Source organism: Trichosurus vulpecula, chromosome 3, assembly GCF_011100635.1.
Source record: "Trichosurus vulpecula isolate mTriVul1 chromosome 3, mTriVul1.pri, whole genome shotgun sequence".
Taxonomy (NCBI): Eukaryota; Metazoa; Chordata; class Mammalia; order Diprotodontia; family Phalangeridae; genus Trichosurus; species Trichosurus vulpecula.
In genome coordinates this window covers 152,256,281-152,274,734 of record NC_050575.1, presented here as the reverse complement: position 1 = coordinate 152,274,734, position 18,454 = coordinate 152,256,281, and the positions used below count along the sequence as shown (strand labels likewise).

General features: G+C 39.7%; 1 protein-coding gene across 1 annotated transcript; it reads left to right on the top strand.

The window, feature by feature from the left end:
* The first annotated feature begins 12,360 nt into the window (after positions 1 to 12,360).
* On the top strand, positions 12,361 to 13,325 carry LOC118842256 (adenylate kinase isoenzyme 6-like). Its single transcript, XM_036749845.1, has 2 exons — positions 12,361 to 12,418; positions 12,541 to 13,325. The coding sequence occupies exons 1-2, from the start codon at positions 12,361 to 12,363 to the stop codon at positions 13,026 to 13,028; spliced, it is 546 nt and encodes a 181-aa protein (XP_036605740.1). The 3' UTR covers positions 13,029 to 13,325.
* Positions 13,326 to 18,454: the final 5,129 nt, after the last annotated feature.

Sequence of the window (18,454 nt, the reverse complement as noted above, 5' to 3'; positions counted from 1 at the left end):
TCATTCGTCCAAGATCACACAGGACTAAGATTTAAATTCTGGTGCTTTGACTCCCAAGTTGAGCATTTTTTCCACCTTACCATGCTGTCTCTCAAGAGGATCCAGGGAAACATGAGAACCCACTAGTGGATATCTGGTGGGAGGGATAATAACAATAGTACACTTTTTTGTAATGCTTTAATGTTCATAAAGTACTTTCCTCACAACAAGGAAACTGAGGCTCCAATGAATTCAGCAATTTGCTCATGGCAAACAGCTAGTAGATATAGGAGCCAGGATTTGAATCAAGGCCTCCTAACTCCAAGCCTGGTACTCTTTTCATGCTGCCTTTCATCAAGTAAAGGGCAAGTGAAGGTTGCCCAAGACAATGGTTAACATGATCATTATTTGGTCCAAAGTTAGTGCCAACATCTGAAAGATCCAATAATCTCTGTACCTCCTTTACCCTACCCCTTTTCTCTTTCAGAGTTAATTGCCTATCTAGGCAGAACAGTGGATAGAGTAATGGCCCTAGGGTCAAGAAGTCCTAAATTAAAATCTGGCCTCAGACACTGACTAGCTGTGTGACGTTGGACAAATCATTTAACCTCTATTTGCCTTGGTTTATCTGTAAAATGGGGATAATAAGACCACTTATCTCCCAGGGTTGTTGTGAGGCTCAAATGAGATAATACTTGAAAACTGCTTGAAACATAATGCCTGAAACATAATAGATGCTGCATAAATGCTAGCTATTTTTATTACAACCATTTGTATTTAGCTACTCTGTGGAATGGTCATAATATACCATAAGTATATTACTTATATATTATATTATATTATTATTATTATTATAAGTGTATTCCTTATATAGTATTCTATAGTATTACAGAATACTGTAAGTCTGGGGTTAGAGAGTGGTTTCTTTCAATAGCTCACGAGGAACGACGGCAAAGCCTTGGGTGGATGCTGTCTTAATTAAACATGTTCCGGGGTGAACTTTCTTATATTGGGTATGGAGTGAGCACATGTCACAAGTATGACCCATTTCATGGTGGCAGTTTCCTTTTGTTCATATATCTTTTAAGAAGGTCGAAGTTCTGTTAAGAGATCTACATGACACTCTTATTGGAATTTAGGGATTTTCCTTCTCTCTACCCTCCTCCCCCATCCCCAGTCCCACCTGACAGCTGAACCAGGAGGCCTGTTTTCCTATGGAGAGCCCCAGGTGCATTTCAGCTGCTGCTTTGGAACTCAGCCCATAACACTAATTTTTTTTAGATAATTTTTTTCACCTTTTACAATCTTTGAATTTTAATGGGGTGGGTGTTTTTTTATATCCTATTACAAGCTGGAAAGAGGGCAAAGCATATTGTACTGAAAAATGCAACCAAGTTACAGTTGGAAGACCTGGGCTCCGCCCAAATTGGCTGTGTGACCCTGGGAAAATCATTTCATCTTTTGGGCCCTCAGTTTTCTTTTCTGTAAAGGGAGGTGGTTAGAATGAAATGCTTTCTAATGTTCATTCTAGCTCTGACAGTCTATTCCAAGGTCTTTTCCCTTTATGACATTATATCCCTGAGGGGCCTTCAAGCTTTAACAATTCTGTTTGAAGTTCTCTCCTAGCATTCACATTCTGTGATCGCCTCACTAAGAACGGGGGCTTTATTTGTTTGTTTGTTTGTTTTGGTCTGGATCTGTGTTTTAATCAGTTTAGAGAACTCCAGGTGTAGAAGTTCCTTGCGTTGATACAGAGGAAACACCTGTAACTTAGAGACTTAGAGAAGAGGTTCTTAACTTTTTTAGCACCATAGACCACCCCCCTCCCCACCCCCGCCCTGACAGTCTGATGAAGCCTATGGACTCTTTCTCAGACTAATGCATAAAATAAATGCATAAAATAAAATGTGTAAGATTATAAAGGAAACCAATTCTACCAAAATTCAGTTATCAAAATAGTAAAATACACAAGTTCCCAGGCCTCCCCAAAATCTATCCAGAGACCCCTTGCAAACCCATGGATGCCAGCTTAAGAATCCCTGGCTTAGAAAGGTACTAGCAGGGCTTAAAGCCAGGACTTCCTGACTCCAATACCAGTCCACTCATTAACCATTCTGTCATATTAGCTCTCAAGAATTTAAATACAGTAATTACTTAGCCTTTACTAAGTGGAACTCAATTGTGATAGGGTATTTCCCTTTCACATACTATACAAGGTTGCATAGTCTAGAACCACCAACCCCATACCCATTAATAAGGAGGTTTAATGCTCCTATAAGATTAATCAATGGGGATGGAAATGACCAATTCTTTTGTATATTCTGACCATTCCTGTCAATCCATTTTTTTTTGTGGTTTCCATACTGGTAGAGACTGCAAATGTCAAAACAATGGTCCTCAGGCCCTTTCTCCTAACCCCTGTGGGCCTTTTGGTCTAGGAGTAACAAGATGATACAGTGGATAGAGCAAGGAACGCCTGAATTCAAATTCACCTCAGATACCTACTATCTGTGTGACTCTTGGTAAATCATTTAACCTCCATTTGCCTCACTTTCCTCCTCTGTAAAATGGGGATAATAGCAGCACCTACCTCCCATGGTTGTTGTGAAGATCAAGTGAGGTAATTGTTAAGCATTTAGTATAGTGCCCGGCACTCTGTGCCAAGTGCTGTGTAAACGTTAGATATCATTACCATTCTCACTGTTGTAATTAGTATTCCAAGACCAGAATTTAGTGTTGTGGTCCAATTGAAAATAGCAATTCCTCAGCAAAAGGTTTCTACCATTTACTTCTACATTTACTCCATAGCCCACCCACAGCACACAAGCAGGTGCCAAAGATACTATTGTTCAAAAACATGGAACAGAGGTGCTGAGGAGAAAGGGAATGAAGGGAGATGGGGCAGAAAAAGCCCAACCCTGTGACACAGTGAATCTCAAGCACTCATAAGAAAAGTCATCTCATCTATTTGGCTTTCCCCCCAAAAGAAGTACTTTTCCCTTCTCCTGTGCCAGTAACTGAAAGCGTTGGCAGATCTGGGTTCTAATCCCCACTTTGACACTTGTTAGCTCCATAGCCTAGGACAAATCCCTCCTCTATAAAATGGGAATGATAATACATGCACTTCCTACCTCCCAGGGGTGTTATGGAAAAAGTCCTTAGGCTCTCTCCTAGGATCTCAGGAGTCATCTAGCCCTAATTATACTTGAACAGACTCCAGCCAGTGTTTGAAGATCTCCAGTGATAAGAGACACACTATATCCCAAGGTAGCTCATTACACCTTTGAATGCTTCTAATTATTCCTTATATAAAACTAAAATTTGCTTCTCTATAATTCCTACCAATTGCTGCTAGTTCTGCCCTCTGGGGCCAAGCAGAATGAGTTTAAATATGAGAAGGATAATAGGATAAGATGATGATAAGATAGTCCCTCCAAGGATTTAAAAATAAATATCATACCTACTCTTCCCAGTCCTGAGTCTTTTCTTCTCCAGGCTAAGTATTCCTAGTTCCTTCAGTCAAGCTTCTTATAGTCTGGTCTCTATCCTTCCACCTTTCTTCTTGCCTTCTTATTCTGCCTCAATTTATATACATTTTTCCTAAAATGTGGCTCCCATCATTAAACAGATCTGGTCTGAACAAGGCATAGGACAGTGGGACTATTACCTCCCTTTGCTCTAGGCACAATGCTTATTAACATCGTCTAAGATGGGCTTAGCATTTTGGGTTGCAACATCATCTTGTTGATTCATATTGAGCCTTTAATACACTAAATCCCTCAGGTATTTTTCATAAGAGAGCAGCTAAGTGGCACAGTGGATAGAGCACTGGGCTGGGAATCAGAAAGACTCATCTCCCTGAGTTCAAATCTGGCCTCAGACACTTGCTACCTGTGTGACTTTGGGCAAGTCACTTAACTGTGTTTGCTTCAGTTTCCTCATCTGTAAAATTAGCTTGAGAAGAAAATTGCTAACTACTCCAGTATCTTTGCCAAGAAAACCCAAACAGGGTTATGAAAAATCAGACACAACTGAAAAATGATTGGATAACACTTTTCGTAAGAATTGTGGTCTGGTCACACCTCCTTTATAGTTGTGAAGTTTATTTTTCCCCTAAGTATAGAACTTTACATTTGTCACTAATTCTTTTATTTAATTTAGCCCATCTTTCCAACTTGTCAAGCTCTTTGTGGATCCTGACCTTGTGTGTCACATGTAAGCTATCCCAGCCAGTTTTGTGTTTGCAAAATGACAAGCATGTATTCTATCGCTTCATCCAAGTCATTGACAAAAATATTAACCAGCACTCAGCCAAGGACAGATCCCTGGGGCATCCTAAGAGAGCCAACTGTTATTATTACAAAGTATACTCAGCTCAAACTCCGTCTGTCCCAGACACCCTGCTTTTGGAAAGGAAAAGCACACATGATTTCACTCAGAGTAACCCTGATGTATTTGATTGTATTGTGAAAAAACCAATTGGGAAACTACCAAAGTCTGTTGCTAGTTGTATTTTAAAGAAAATCTTCCTCGTTCTTACAGGAGGACTCTTGGTAAGAGTAGAAGACGGGACAAGAATCTTGCTGTTGAGTGAGCCATACAGTTCCTTGGTGTTATAACTGGTAGAAGTGAAATATTTAGCAACCCCCCATCCCTCACCCCTTTAAACATCTAGATACAGTATACAGTAGTAAAAAGAGCCATAGAATGAAAATCCCTGGGTTTCAGCTCTTTTATTTATTTCCTGTGAGGCAGTAGATAAGTCACTTAACCTCTCTGGGCATCAGTTTCCTCATCTGTGAAATGAGAATGTTGGGCAAGGTAATCTCAAAGAACTCTTCCAGCTCTGAAACTTCTGATCCTACTTTATGGTAGCCAGTTCTACCTAAGTTCAGTTTGTGGAATAATTAATTCAAGCACAAAGCCTCCCTTGCTTTTGTTTGTGATAACCCGGGAGCTGTCAGCATTCCTTCTTGCTCTGGTAAAGTAGATCAAGTCTTCAATCAACAAGAATTTATTAAATATCTACTTTGTGCCACATACTGTTCTGGGTGCTGGGGATAGAAGAAAAAAAATGAAATCGTGTCTAGCCCTAGTGAGTTTATTATCTATCTCAGGGCAAATATCATGAAGACCAAACTCTGGGAAATGTGCAATTCAGCAAATATTCACAAGCATAGATGGCTATCTATACACACACACACACACACACACACACACACACACACACACACAAACAGTGAAAAAAATGTCAAAATCCCACAAGCCCATGGGCACACAACATTGATAGAGAGACACAAAGGTATACAAAAATAAGGATGACAGACAAAAGCAGTCTATACAAATGGCTATAAATTTTTTTCTTGAGGCTGATGATGGAAAAATGGATTCTTTCTGCATAGTTGCTGCATAGGAGGTCCTGCTGAAAATACTTATATATAATTTGACAAAAAGAAGCTTTTGTAGGGAAAAATTATGGTCTAAAGCTTTCTTATTTGGGAAACTCCCAGCTGCTGTGCTCATATCCTAGTTATTATAGTAAAGACTTCCAAATGGAAATATTTGAAAGGAGAATGGCAGGGAAACAATAAAGGTACCCAACTATTTCAACCCAATTTCAATTCAACATACAGAGCTTGAGTACCTACTGTGTGCATCACAAAACCAAAAACCATCATAGACAAGCAGGTGTGGGTCCAGAAAGAAGAATTTCATTGAAATATGATGGAAAAGCAAAGGGAGATTTTTCAGAAAACTTTACCTAAACAAAACTTAGCATGGCTGGGGTTGTGATTGAGGGCAATTGGAAAGGGCAGGGAAGGCATAGTAACTGATGTCTAGTGCCAAAGGAGAAATGAACAATGAATAGCACTGTGTAACTTACATTTCTAGTTGCCTATTGGACATCTTGAATTAGATATTCCATAGACATCTTTAACTCAACATGTCTAAAACTGAACTCATTATCTTCTCCCCAAAGCCCTTCCCTCCTCCAAACTTTCCTATGATTCTCCAGGGTACTACCCATCTTCCCAGTCACCCAGGCTTGAAATATACATGCTGTCCTCAACTCATCACTCTAATGCTAGTACCTTCTCTCTGTGGATTATCTCTAGTTTATAGTATATACGTATATCTCCCTCTCTCTGTCTCTGTCTCTCTGTCTCTCTCTCTCTCATTTGTACATAGTTATTTACATATTGTCTCCCCTACTAGACTGTAAACTCCTTGAGGGTAGGGACTGTCTTTTGCCTTTGTATCCCTAGCACTTAGCACAGTGCCTGGCACATAGTAGTTGCTTAATAAATGACCACTGCCACCCAATCTTTTGCCAAGTCCGATAATTTTACCTTGGTAACATCTCTTGTATATATACCCATTTTTCCTGAGACTACCACCATCTTGGTGCAGGCCCTCATTACCTCATGCCTGACCTGTTGCAATAGCCTGCTAGTTAGTCTTCCTGTCTCAAGTCTCTCCCCATGCCAGTCTTAATGTACAGGTTTGACCATATCACCCCCTCCCCCATTTAAAAAAATTCTAGTGGTTCCCTATCACCTCCAGGATCAAACATAAAATCCTGCTTGGCATTCAAATCCCTTCATACATAGCTTCATACATAGCCCCCTCCTACCTTTCCAGCCTTCTTACACCTTATCCCCACATACTTTGCAATCTAGTGATACTAGCCTCCTTGCTGGTCCACCACATGATTCTCCATCTCCCAACTCCAGGTGTTTTCACTGTCTATCCCCTATGTCTGGAAGTTTCTTTCTCCACATCTCCTCCTCCTGGCATCCCTGGCTTCCTTCAAATCTTAGCTAAAAACCTACCTTCTGCTATAAGCCTTTGCAGTCTTTTTTAGAGACAATCTGTTGATTGTCTCCAATTTATCCTGTATGTATGTCTGTACAGAAGTGTTTGCATGCTGTTTCTCCCATTAGACTGTGAGTTCCTTGAAAGCAGGGACTGTCTTTTCTGTTTCTTTGTATCCGTGGCACTTAGCATGATGCCTGGTGCACAGTAACTGACTGCTGAAGTAGAGAACAGAATCTTTGTTTCAGATTAACCTGAGGACATTATTAAGAGCTCTATAGCTTCTAGCCATCAGATAAACAGATTTCAAGGAAAGGTTGCTCAGCGAGAGACAAGGATTTCATAGGTACACCTAAGCACTGCAGCCTTCTTGAATTGATTAACCTTCCCTAATTAGCAATTGCTGCTACAAAATCAAGAATATGAATACCCACATAAAATTATTAGCTGAGAGAAAGGGGCAAGAGGATAAAGACTTTTTTTTCTTTACTACTGTATTGAGCTACTGATGAAATTAATGAGAAGAAAATTGTCTTGCAAATGACAGGCATGTGAGAAGAAGATCACCAAGCAAGGTACAGAGAGAAAAGATCAAAAAAGACATCACAAAATACTCCTTCCATATGTTAAGGGTGGGAAGGGAGGTGGGGAGGAGTACTTCAGAAGTGAGAATGTCAGCAAGATGAGAGGCAAGATGAGAGAGATTAGGGTGACAGCCAGGCCCAGTCCAGGACAGTGACAGGGAAACTAGGAGGGGCATCTACTAGAGACTCAAATGAATCCACAGGCATTCTAGAGTAGTTACAGGAAAATGAATGTAACTGTCTTAGAGATGTTCTGGAGGGGGCAGAATGACCTTTCTCCTGCCCTACTCCTTTCCGTGCTAATTTCTCCTTCTATAAATTTAGGGATGATGAGACAGGAGAGCCATTTGACTCAATGATAGCTCCAACCTAGAGTATTGCATCTGTATCTTCCTTGGACAAATACATTTTTCAGCTCCTGAAATTATCCATTGGTTTTGATGTCTATGTGACCAGTAAATCTTCTGCTTATGTGTGAAACAACTTATCATCACCTTTATGTACTTTGGGCAAAGGCTGACATAGTTAAGCTCATTCTAGAACTCTCGTGTTATTCCCAGCATAGTTCAGGGACTCATTTGTAAATTGGTTAACACAAATCCCCTTCCTCCTAGCAATGCACTATGCAGTTATCCCAACAGTCTGCTTTATTACAAAATCATCAAGGAATACATCGTGGTCTAATGGAAATAGCCCTATACAACAATGTCCCTATTAGTGAAGACAAAGCCTTCCAATGACAGCCTCCCCATCAGCACCTTCATTAGCAGAAGTAGAAGGTAAAGGTAAGTAAGGTAAAGGATATAGTGATGCCTTACAAGCCATTTGACATGTGAAGTTAAGGCTTGCAAAATAATCGAATACTAAATACAATTATATTGGGATAGTTGCACAGTGCATTATTGGAGGGAGTAGAATTTGTACAAAACCAGTTTCCTAATGGGTACCTGCTTTCTGGTGCCAGAAAACATAAAATATACATCTGAAAGTCTTAGAAGAAGAGGAAAGGCTAAGTCAAACTTAGAGGATATGGGGGGAAAACCTGATGCACTCAAGACTATAAAGCAAATGGGGAGAAGTTTGAGAGAGAGAACACCTGCCCCACAAGCAACAGAACCTTGCCAAGGTAGAGAGCTCCTGATCCTGGACAAAGGTGATGAGAAAGAAACGAAGGCTCTACCTCCTGCAGCTCCCAGGGAGACCTAGAATTCAGCCACTCTTGAGGATCACAGGACCCTGGATGAGTCCCTTATGCTACGCCCCCCCCATAATTAAAACCAAATTATCTACCGGTCCACAATTCAGGGGCACCTCTTTCTTCTGAGCTCCCAAATTCCTCTAACGAAAAAAAAAAGCCTTTTCACTCCACAACTAGAGATAAAAGGCTTAAGATGCAAATGCAGCATTGATGTAACTAACACTTTGGTGCAATGGACCCAGTCCATCAATCAACAAGTGCAAATGACTATTTATCAGATCTGTTTCCTGTTTTGCCCATGGGGTGGGGGGAGAGAAGCAAAGGATCTTGGTTATCTTAGAGGGTATGTGTTGGGGGTGGGGGAGAAGGAGTGTGAGGTGTGTGGGGTGGGGGGGTGAGAACGAAAGGAAGCTGGTTACATTAGACAAATTTCAAAGCATCACAGTTTGGTCTAGAGATGGCCTTGTTTTACTTTCACTTGAGTGAGAATCAAACAAAATGATAGAACCGTGGAATTTCAGAGTGGAAATGTACTGGAGACATAGGTATTTACTGTTGTCATATAGCTGGGCGGGGAAAGGTAGTTCTGTTTCAGATGATTTATGGATATTTTTTTAAAAATCTATAACTAACTTTGTACAAGGTGGCTTCCTTTCTACACTGGAATGTGATTCTAAATTTACCTCTAATTCATTATGTGACCTTTAGTAGGGCATAAATTCTGAACATCAATCAATCAATAAATATCTCTTAAGCCCCTCCTATGTGTCAGACATGTTTCTCCACCAGGCTAAGCATGTTTTTTCCACCTGTAGAATAGGGATGAGCAGTCCTGCCCAGCCTAATTCAGAATGAGTTATGTATGAAGATCATAGATTCAAAAATATTTGGAAAGGCTTTGAAAAGTGAATATATGATACAGAACAGATTAGGATGCCATGCATAAGAGAAGTACCAAGTGGTAGAGAGAAGGTTGGCTTTGAATCCAGGACTTGCATTCAAGTATCAGAGCTGCCAGAGGATCATGAAATATTAGAGCTGGAGGGGTCTTTAGAGGTCATTTCATCCAATCCTCCTTACTACCAACACCCTTCACTGTATATATAAAGAAACTAAGGCTGGGAGTGGGAAGGTAGCTTGCTCAAGGTTGCAAGTTACAAGGTCACCTATGAGTAGGAGAGCTCGGATTCAAACACGTGTCCTAGGACTTCAGGTCCAGTGTTCTTTCTCCTGTATCATAGGCGATCACTTAACTATGTGACCTTCTCTAGGACTCAGTTTCCTTATCTGTAAAAATGAAGATTAAAATACTCATACCACCTTCCTCACAGGGTTATTGTAAGAAAAGTACTTTAAAAAACTTAACAGTGCCATAGAAAATTGGTATCAGCCTTTAAAATATGTGCCATTTTAAAGGAGATAGGGAAAATGCCCTGTGATTGTCAGTGGCCAATGAGATTCACTGTTTATACTTCCAAACATTATTGCTTTGTCTCTTGGCTTTAGGAAGACCAAAGTTTGTTTTCATTTTTTCCCTCCATGCTAAAGGGAAGGCAGGGCCCAGGCCCCACATTCCACTCTAAATAAGGGATTGGAGGACCGTTAAATCTAATTAGGCTGATTTTGCAGCTTTGAGAGAATTTTTTTTTTAAATTCCATGGACTGTCTCCCCCAGGCAATCTTGCAATAACTAGTCAAGCCATGAACTCAGCTCCCAACTCACCACAAATCAGGGTCAATACAACTGAGCATCAATATTCATCAATTTACCTTCTAGCTAGGCTAATGAGACAGTCAGTTCAGGAATATTTGAGAATTGTTTATTCAGTTTGTGGATTACCCCAGATCCTGGATTCTCCTGCTCTCTCCTGCTGCCAACATTTTGAGCTTTTCCCTGTTCATGAGATCCTTCCTTCCTAGGAGAGAAAGGCAGATGTAACTTCAGAAGACACTAAAGATTTAAGGAAGAGACTAAGAAGGAGATTGAAAATAAGTCCTAAAATAGAATTTGTGCTTCCTAATGAATATCCTTTATCTCAGTCTCTTCATGAGCACAGATAACTGAGAGTTGGCCATAATGTCTTGATGAAAGGAAGGAAAGAAGATACATAAATGATATCCCAAGGGAAAAAAAACAGATTGCTAAGTCCAAACTAAAGAATAGCAGGAGAGGATCAGTCTCTTTCCAAGAATTCCTCAGAAAGGAGTAGGCCCAGACACAGTTCTCGGGTGATCATGGAAACACACCTGAACATGATTCTGTGATCTTGTGTCTCCAATATGGAATCAAGATCACAAGTGTGGAAAACCAGAGGTGGTGGTAGCAAAGACAGTGAGTTTAATACTCTTCCACTTTAACTCTGGTCTTTACCTCCTTTCTCCAGCCATCCATAAACCAAACAGCAGTTGGGCTCTGCTCCTTTGAACCAAGAGGAGATCAGGAAGGGAGACCAACACACAAAACTGGAAAGAGGTCACTGAATTTCACTAACCCTTCCATCCACCACAAATTAGAAAGTGCTGCAAAGAATCCAATAACAATCTGTATTTATATACTATCTATATAATCTATATTAATCCAATAATGATCTACACACAGCTTAAAATTCACTTCTCGAAAAAAATTCCCTCAATCAGATAAGCCAAGGAAACTCCATAATTGTAACTCTTCCCCAGAAAAGTAACTTTAGTCTTTTGTAAAGGATAGAGGAAACTGAAAAAAGAAAAAACCTTCAGTTACCACATCTTGTCATGGTAGTAAGAAGATGATGTAGAAGAGGATGGAAACTTGTCGTTTTTATAGAAAATACGGCATGCATTTTTAAAAATTGTTTTACATTTCTAAATGGTTGTTGTGAAAAAAAGAGCTTTTTATAAAAGTCAATAAGTTAGAAGAGTCCCAGAGACTATTTAAAACCTTTATTGGAAGGTAGCTCAAGATGAATGTGTGTAAGGATCAAAAAATGTCAGGTATTTGACAAAGGAAAAGACCTGAATGGCTAAGTGAGAGAGTCAAAGGAGGTTATCACTGGGAAAAGGGCATCTTTAAAAAATGGAAACATTGTCCAAGCAAAGAGAACAATGTAGGCCATAAGGTGTGACAAGTCAGGTGTGAGCTTAAAATTGGAGTTGGAAGAGCTCTTTGAAAGGGACCTTTGTATTGTCTTAGACCATAAAAGGTATAAGGTATAAAGTGATGGGGCCAGACCAAGAATCAATGGAACCACTTGAAGCTCAGGGTGCTCAAAAAGAGCACTCAGGTATCACAAGGAGATAGCAGAAAGATTGGTTGGGTTCTTTGTTTCAGTCTCTACTGATAGGAGAAAGGGAGAGATAGCAGGAGGAAGCAAAATGATGATATGTACGTGAGAGGCGCTAAATCAAAATACTGGCTGCCTTGGAATTCTGAAGAAACTACTGGAAAGTTGAGGAACATGTAGGAATTCTAGACCCTGGTAAGGGAAACCTGCTTCAATATACCAACCTTTCATTTAAGACTCCTAGCTCTTGGTTGTGATTTGTCCTTTGTTCTTGAAGAGGACCATGACATCAGGGAGATGATGACATGGCTTGCGTTGACTTTGATTTGAGTGCCGGAGGGCTGTGCAAAGTCACCAGCCTCACTTCTCCTCCAGAGCCATCTGGCTCCAGTGGTTAGATATCTGTCAGGATGACTATGGGAGACTTTGGCCCTTTTAAGCTAAGATCTTTTCAGGTGCTCATTTTGAGTGAGCAAACACTCATTCAGTGAATAGGCTTTTTCAAGAAGTGAGTCAGGCGACCATGAGGCTGCCCAACATCCTGCTCACGGCCGTAGCAAAATTCCTGTGCCCAGCTCATCGTTGTGACCCAATTATAAAATCATAGATGCCCAAGTAAGAAGTTAACTTTTGGGTAACCCAAGTAAGAAGTTAACAGACCAATCTTCCCAGAAGAGGTATTCTAGGACAATCTTATCTGCAGGTACACCAGGGGTTGGAAAGACCACACTAGGTAAAGAACTTGCATCAAGAACAGGACTGACATACATTAATGTGGGCGACTTAGTACAAGAAGGACAGTTATATGATGGCTTTGATGAAGAATATGAATGTCCTATTTTGGATGAGGACAGAGTAGTTGATGAGTTAGAAAATAAAATGAAAGAAGGCGGAGTTATTGTTGACTACCATGGCTGTGACCTCTTCCCTGAACGATGGTTTCATATCGTTTTTGTGCTTCAAACTGATAATTCTGTATTATATCCCAGACTTGAAAAGAGGGGATACAGTGTAAAGAAACTACAGGACAATATTCAGTGTGAAATTTTCCAAATTCTTTATGAAGAAGCCATGGCCTCCTACAACCATGAAATAGTACACCAGCTGCCCAGCAATGTACCAGAAGAACTAGAGAATAATTTAGATCAGATAACGAAATGGATTGAGCAGTGGATAAAAGATAACAATTGAACCTTGAGAGCAAAGCATGGACTTTCAAGGTTTTCCACATGATGGTTAAAGATTTTCTTGATGATTTCTCCTTCCCCATGGAATAGAAATTAAGACAGCATACACCAAATTTTACTATCTAGGACTGTGTTGTATAAGTAGCACATGGACAATATATAAAGTTGAGTTATGACTAAATTTTTTTTCTCCATGAGAAAACTGAAAAACCCCAAATACAATGAATTAGATATTAAGGACTTTTTAAGTTTAGGAATATTCAGCATTCTCATTTATTTTGGCTAACTGCTAAAGAATAAGCAAATTTGAGAAAATAGGTGCAAATCTTGAATATTCGACATGAAAAAATGAAGGCTAGGAAGAACTGCTGACATAAATAAAAGAGTCTAAGGATAAAGCTATAAACATTACATTAAGTGTTCTATTGGTGGTAAATTGCTATTGTTTTTTTTAATCTTGAATGTTGGTTATAAATTAGGATAGTCACAAAGTAAATGGTGAGATCTTTGAGAAAGTAGCAATTTTTTTAGTACAAGAGTTCATTGAGCTCTTTTGTCTATAAAATCACTGCTGATCCTAGCACTGATAATTGTGTCTGCAGAAGAGTAAGCCAATCACATTTTCTGTAAATGGAAGGGCAATGGCAAAGTCTTCTGTGCACTCATGGAAATTGTAAATACAAATTTATTAGTTGACTAATTTCAGTCTTGTTAAGTTTCATGAAAATTCATGTGATAATGCTTTGCTACCATATAGGTGGTGGTAATTAGATAAAATTTTAAAATAAAAAAAAAGAAGTGAGTCAAAGGATGGCTCCTTTAATTAAAAAAAATTAAATTGGGAGGGGAAGACCCTCAGGGTTGCTGGCCAAAAGAGAAATAATTACTATTTACATTCACTCACAAAAAAATAACCATTAAGTGGTGCTTGGGCAGGGACCTATTGCTGTCCAATCCATGAGATCCAGAGTGAATTGGGTTTAAGGCTTGGTCTTTGAGAAAGAAATCTACCCAGTAAATCCCAAGTTAACTAGGTAGCTTTCGGCCATCAAAATTTCTCCTGGCTGGAAATAAAATTTCTCAACCATAAGTCAAAAAATGCTGGGTTCTTGCCCCACCTCTGCCACTTTATTGTCTGTGAAACCTTGGGCCCTAGTTTCCTTGGTCTAGATGATCTCCAAGATCTTGTCTAGGTCCAAAACTCCTGTGATACTAAGTCTTGATATGAATTCTTATATATTGTAACTTATTTATCAGCAACTGTCCCTTATGGTCAGCAGAAGATGTTGCTCTCATTTGTGCTGCAAAATGATGAGGTTACAGGTTATTGATGACCTTTAGAGATGATCGTACCAACGTAGCTGAGGAAAAAAAATAATGGGCATCCATTAGTCTTTCCATATTTGCAAAAGATTTCAGGGCAGGAAGTTTTTAAGCAAGAGACTGGGAGAAAGCCTGGAGGGCAACAGACTTTGACATGCATTAAATGTTGCTCTACCTGTCATCTCTTGGAAAGCACTTCCCAATAATGATAACTGATACATATAGCTGGAATGGACTACATTAGCAATAACTTTAACGTTTGCAAAGCTCTTCACACAAATTGTTTCATTTGACTATTACAACAACCCTAGTTGGTAGGTAATGCAGATATTATCATGACACCCTCCCCTCCCATTTTACACAAGAGAAAAATGGTCTCAGAAAGGTTAAATAACTTGCTCTTGATCACACAGCTAGTAAATATCAGAAGCAAGATTTGAATCCATGACTTCCTGAGTCCCAAGTGTGGCTCCCTAATCAGAATACAACTACCTCTTCCTCCAGAAGTAGTCTGGTTTCATCTCCCTTTATGGTACTTTGCCTTAATTCTGCAAGAAAACACTTCCCAGCAATGCCTACTCCCACAAAGTTCCATTAGCCAAGGGATGAGGAAAATGTTGTTAAGTCTAGACTCGTGTGAAATAATCTCAGAAAAGATCATTAGACGCAAAATATTCTGGGCCCCACTTTTAAAAAAAGGATTAGGGTTTTGTGAATAGTTAATGATCCCTCTTCCCATTTAAAAACCTTTGTCCCACCTCTGATACATGTCGACCTATGATCTTAGGCAAGCCATTTACTATCTTGGTGCTAGAAGCAATTCTTTAAGTCTTTAATTCTTTAAGTCAACTACAAGTTGCTGAGAGGGTGCCAAATTGCACTGTTAAAGGGAATTTCCTCACCTGAGAATTCTCTCTATGAATGAAATCATAGGTCCAGGCTCTATCTCTATCCCTACAGAAATAAAAAAAAAATCAATAAAATATTTTTAAAATACACAAAAGAAAATGAGTTCAGAAGGGGATGCACATGGGGTTGCATTTCTTAAACTGAATATATAAAACTATACACACAGAGAACTTCACAGGTTTTTACATAATCCTCTTTCTTGTTCTGCTTTGTATGTTGAAATAGTTACTGATAGTTGTCAAGATATAATAAAAAATAAAATTCGTTTTTCAAAAATAAGAGGCTTCAAGTCCAGAAGACCCTACTTATTCAAGTCTTGACTCTGAAACTTATTATGTTACTGAACCTCAGTTTCCTCATCTGTAAAATAGGAATATAAATAGCACTTAATGTGGTTTTGTGAGGCTCTAGTGTATGTAAAGTATTTTTGCAAACTTTAAATCTCTAGATAAATGTCAGTTATTAGTGTCCCAGGATTTTAGGAACACAGCTTTCAATTGTTTGTGTATAGATTGTCTACTTTGTGTCTCATTGGTGACACATTTGAAATCCCAGAATGATTTCCCTATGGCATCTAGTTTGCTTCTGTGCCAACTCCCTGCTCTCACTCAGAGTGTGCTTGGGGATGTGAGCTCATTTTAACTAGATGAACAGCTGACACAATTAGGAAGGTGAAGCTATTTGTATAAATGATGGCTAAAGTACAATCCAGAAATCATTTTTGAGCCTTTTACAATTTTGGATTGTTCCAATCATTGCTTCCCTTTGTTAATATGGACAACTGGGAGTCAGCTGTAATTCTGTGCTGATCTTAAGACTGTGGTCTCAAGGAATTCAGTTGGGATGATTCTGTGCATCTTTCTAACCCCAAACTCATTCTACCTCTTGCCAACTGGTGATCTAGCTTTAGTCCCAAAGAACATGAGTTAATGAGAGAAGATAGTAGGAGTTAGTACAGAAGAAGAGCCTTATCCCAGAGGAGCTCCCTAGTGTTAATTACAGAGGACAGAATCTTAGGAGTTTCACTGAGAGCCAACAGTCCCAAACCGAACTGTTCATCTCTGCTTCTATCTTCCTGTTCATGTCAAGCCAATTCTTCCAGTCACCTTGTCATTAGCCTGCTGTGTTGGTAATATTAGTTACATATGATGACAATTAGAGGTAGAATCTCCCTGGCTCCTGATAGTATATTAAGGCAGAGCTGCAACTATTTTAAGATTTTAAGCAGATTTATACTTCGTGCTTCAAAGAATGCCAACCAGCAAGGAAAATATGGTAACCGTTGCTTTAAATTATAGCTATCATTACTTCAAAAGGATATTCAATCAGTAACCACTGCAAACTAAAACTATTTACATCTCCTGACACTTAAAAGCAAGCAAGTAGTTTTAGCCTGTCAGCCCTGGACATGTCGGCTACAAAGAGAAAGGCACCTCTCTGGTCCAAAAAGAAAAAAAAATACCCAACACTTGCAAACCATCAGGAACCCCAGAAGAAAAATACTTTGAGAGCCTTCAGGTTTTATCCTGACCTGTTCCTTACTTCACAGGATGGGTGAGGCTGTCCACAGTTTGGGGCCGGTTCCAGAATTCTAGGATGCTCAGGTGGCCTACCTATTAGACAGATCCAATCCAACCAAAAAAAATTTTTCCAGTAGCCCTTTCCCAGACTGAGAAACAGCCCATTCCCATCTGATCTCTGACTCCCCATTCTCATTTGCTACTGGTATAGGAAGTATAGGAAGCTTCCTTCCTTCCAGTACAGAAAGCTACAAATTTGTGTTCTGCATCTTTGCAGAATGATGAAGTAGGGTTGGTGGGTCAAGGAGTGACTGGATGGCAGATCACAGAACATAGAGCTGGAAGGGACTTTAGATATTATCTAATCCAATCTCCTCATTTTATAGATGAGAAAACTGAAGCAAAGGAAGTGAAGGAATTTATCCAATGTCACAGAGCAAAGCAGCTATAGAGTCAAAAGGTACATATAGGGCTCCAGCATTTTGTGTTTAAAAGCTTTGAAGGAAAAATTCAGACTTCATTATGGGCTTGGAATATCAGAACTCCTGATCAGCTTGGGGGCAGAACCAGCTCTGGAAACAAGCAAATTATGTACTTCTTTACCACCATCGCCCTCCCAATGTCATGTTCTTCATATCTTTATTCCAGAAAGGAATGCTGGCCAAGTGGTAGACAGCAAGCACAATCAAATGACACATACATTAAAGTCCTTTGGGTAGCCTGAAGATGGGTGGAAATAGATGTCTAAGATTCCCTCCCTGGTATCTTCTAGCAAAAGAAATGGCCTTACTGCCCTGCCCCATAGTCTGCTATAAGTCTGGGGAAGGAGAGTGCATTATCCTTCTTTTTTAAAAGCTCTTGGTTCTCACCAGCCCCTCCCTTGGCAAACAGTCTCTGAGAAAATTGAGCTGTCAAGCAAATTGTCTTGGCTCAGGTCTAAAGGAGATTGGACCAAATGGCAACACAGTCAGGAGACTTGGGGCCTGGACCTAGTTCTGGAACTCCCTGGCTATACACCCTTGGGCAAATAACTTTACCTCTATGGACCTCAGCTTAACCATCTATCAAATGGACATAATAATATCTATACCTCCCCACCCCACCCCCACTTTAAAAGAGTATGGGTCAGGAAATGGTCAAAGGATAAATGAGAAAATGCTTTACAGTTAGAAATGAAGGCAATATTTTGAAGTTAAGTTGTTGGTAGGGATTCAAAGTGGGCAATGAGGGAATGGGGCCCATATGGAAGGAAAGAGGGATAGTCAAGATTATAGTTCTTTGTTTATTAACTTCCTTATTGCAATAAGAGCCACTGAGGCACAGGATCAAAGCTACATTTCTCAAAGGTAGAAAATGAGTCATAGCAGGGAGAGCATATATACTAGGGTTTGCAGGATTATGCTAAATTCAAATAGCCTGTCCCATTTCTCCCATAAATCAAACGACCCTCCAAAATCCTTTGAGTCGTCATTTGTGGTTCAGAAGGTACTGCCATAAAGAGGCACTGGGGATTGTGTCTGCAGCTAGAAAGACATCTGGTTATGCCAGGCTCTGTGTTTGACCCCAAGGATCTCAAAAGTCCAGTTACTTCATTTGTTTAGGCCTTTATCCTTCAACTGGACTCAAGTTTCTTGAGGAAAGGACTGTGCCTTACAATTCTCTGTGTACTCCACAGTGT

Excerpts from the sequence above, each read along its gene's own strand:
- LOC118842256 (XM_036749845.1), top strand. The coding sequence starts at position 12,361 with ATGAGGCTGCCCAACATCCTGCTCACGGCCGTAGCAAAATTCCTGTGC. Across the intron at positions 12,419-12,540 it reads ATTCCTGTGCCCAGCTCATC|GTACACCAGGGGTTGGAAAG; the intron begins GTTGTGACCCAA and ends TCTTATCTGCAG.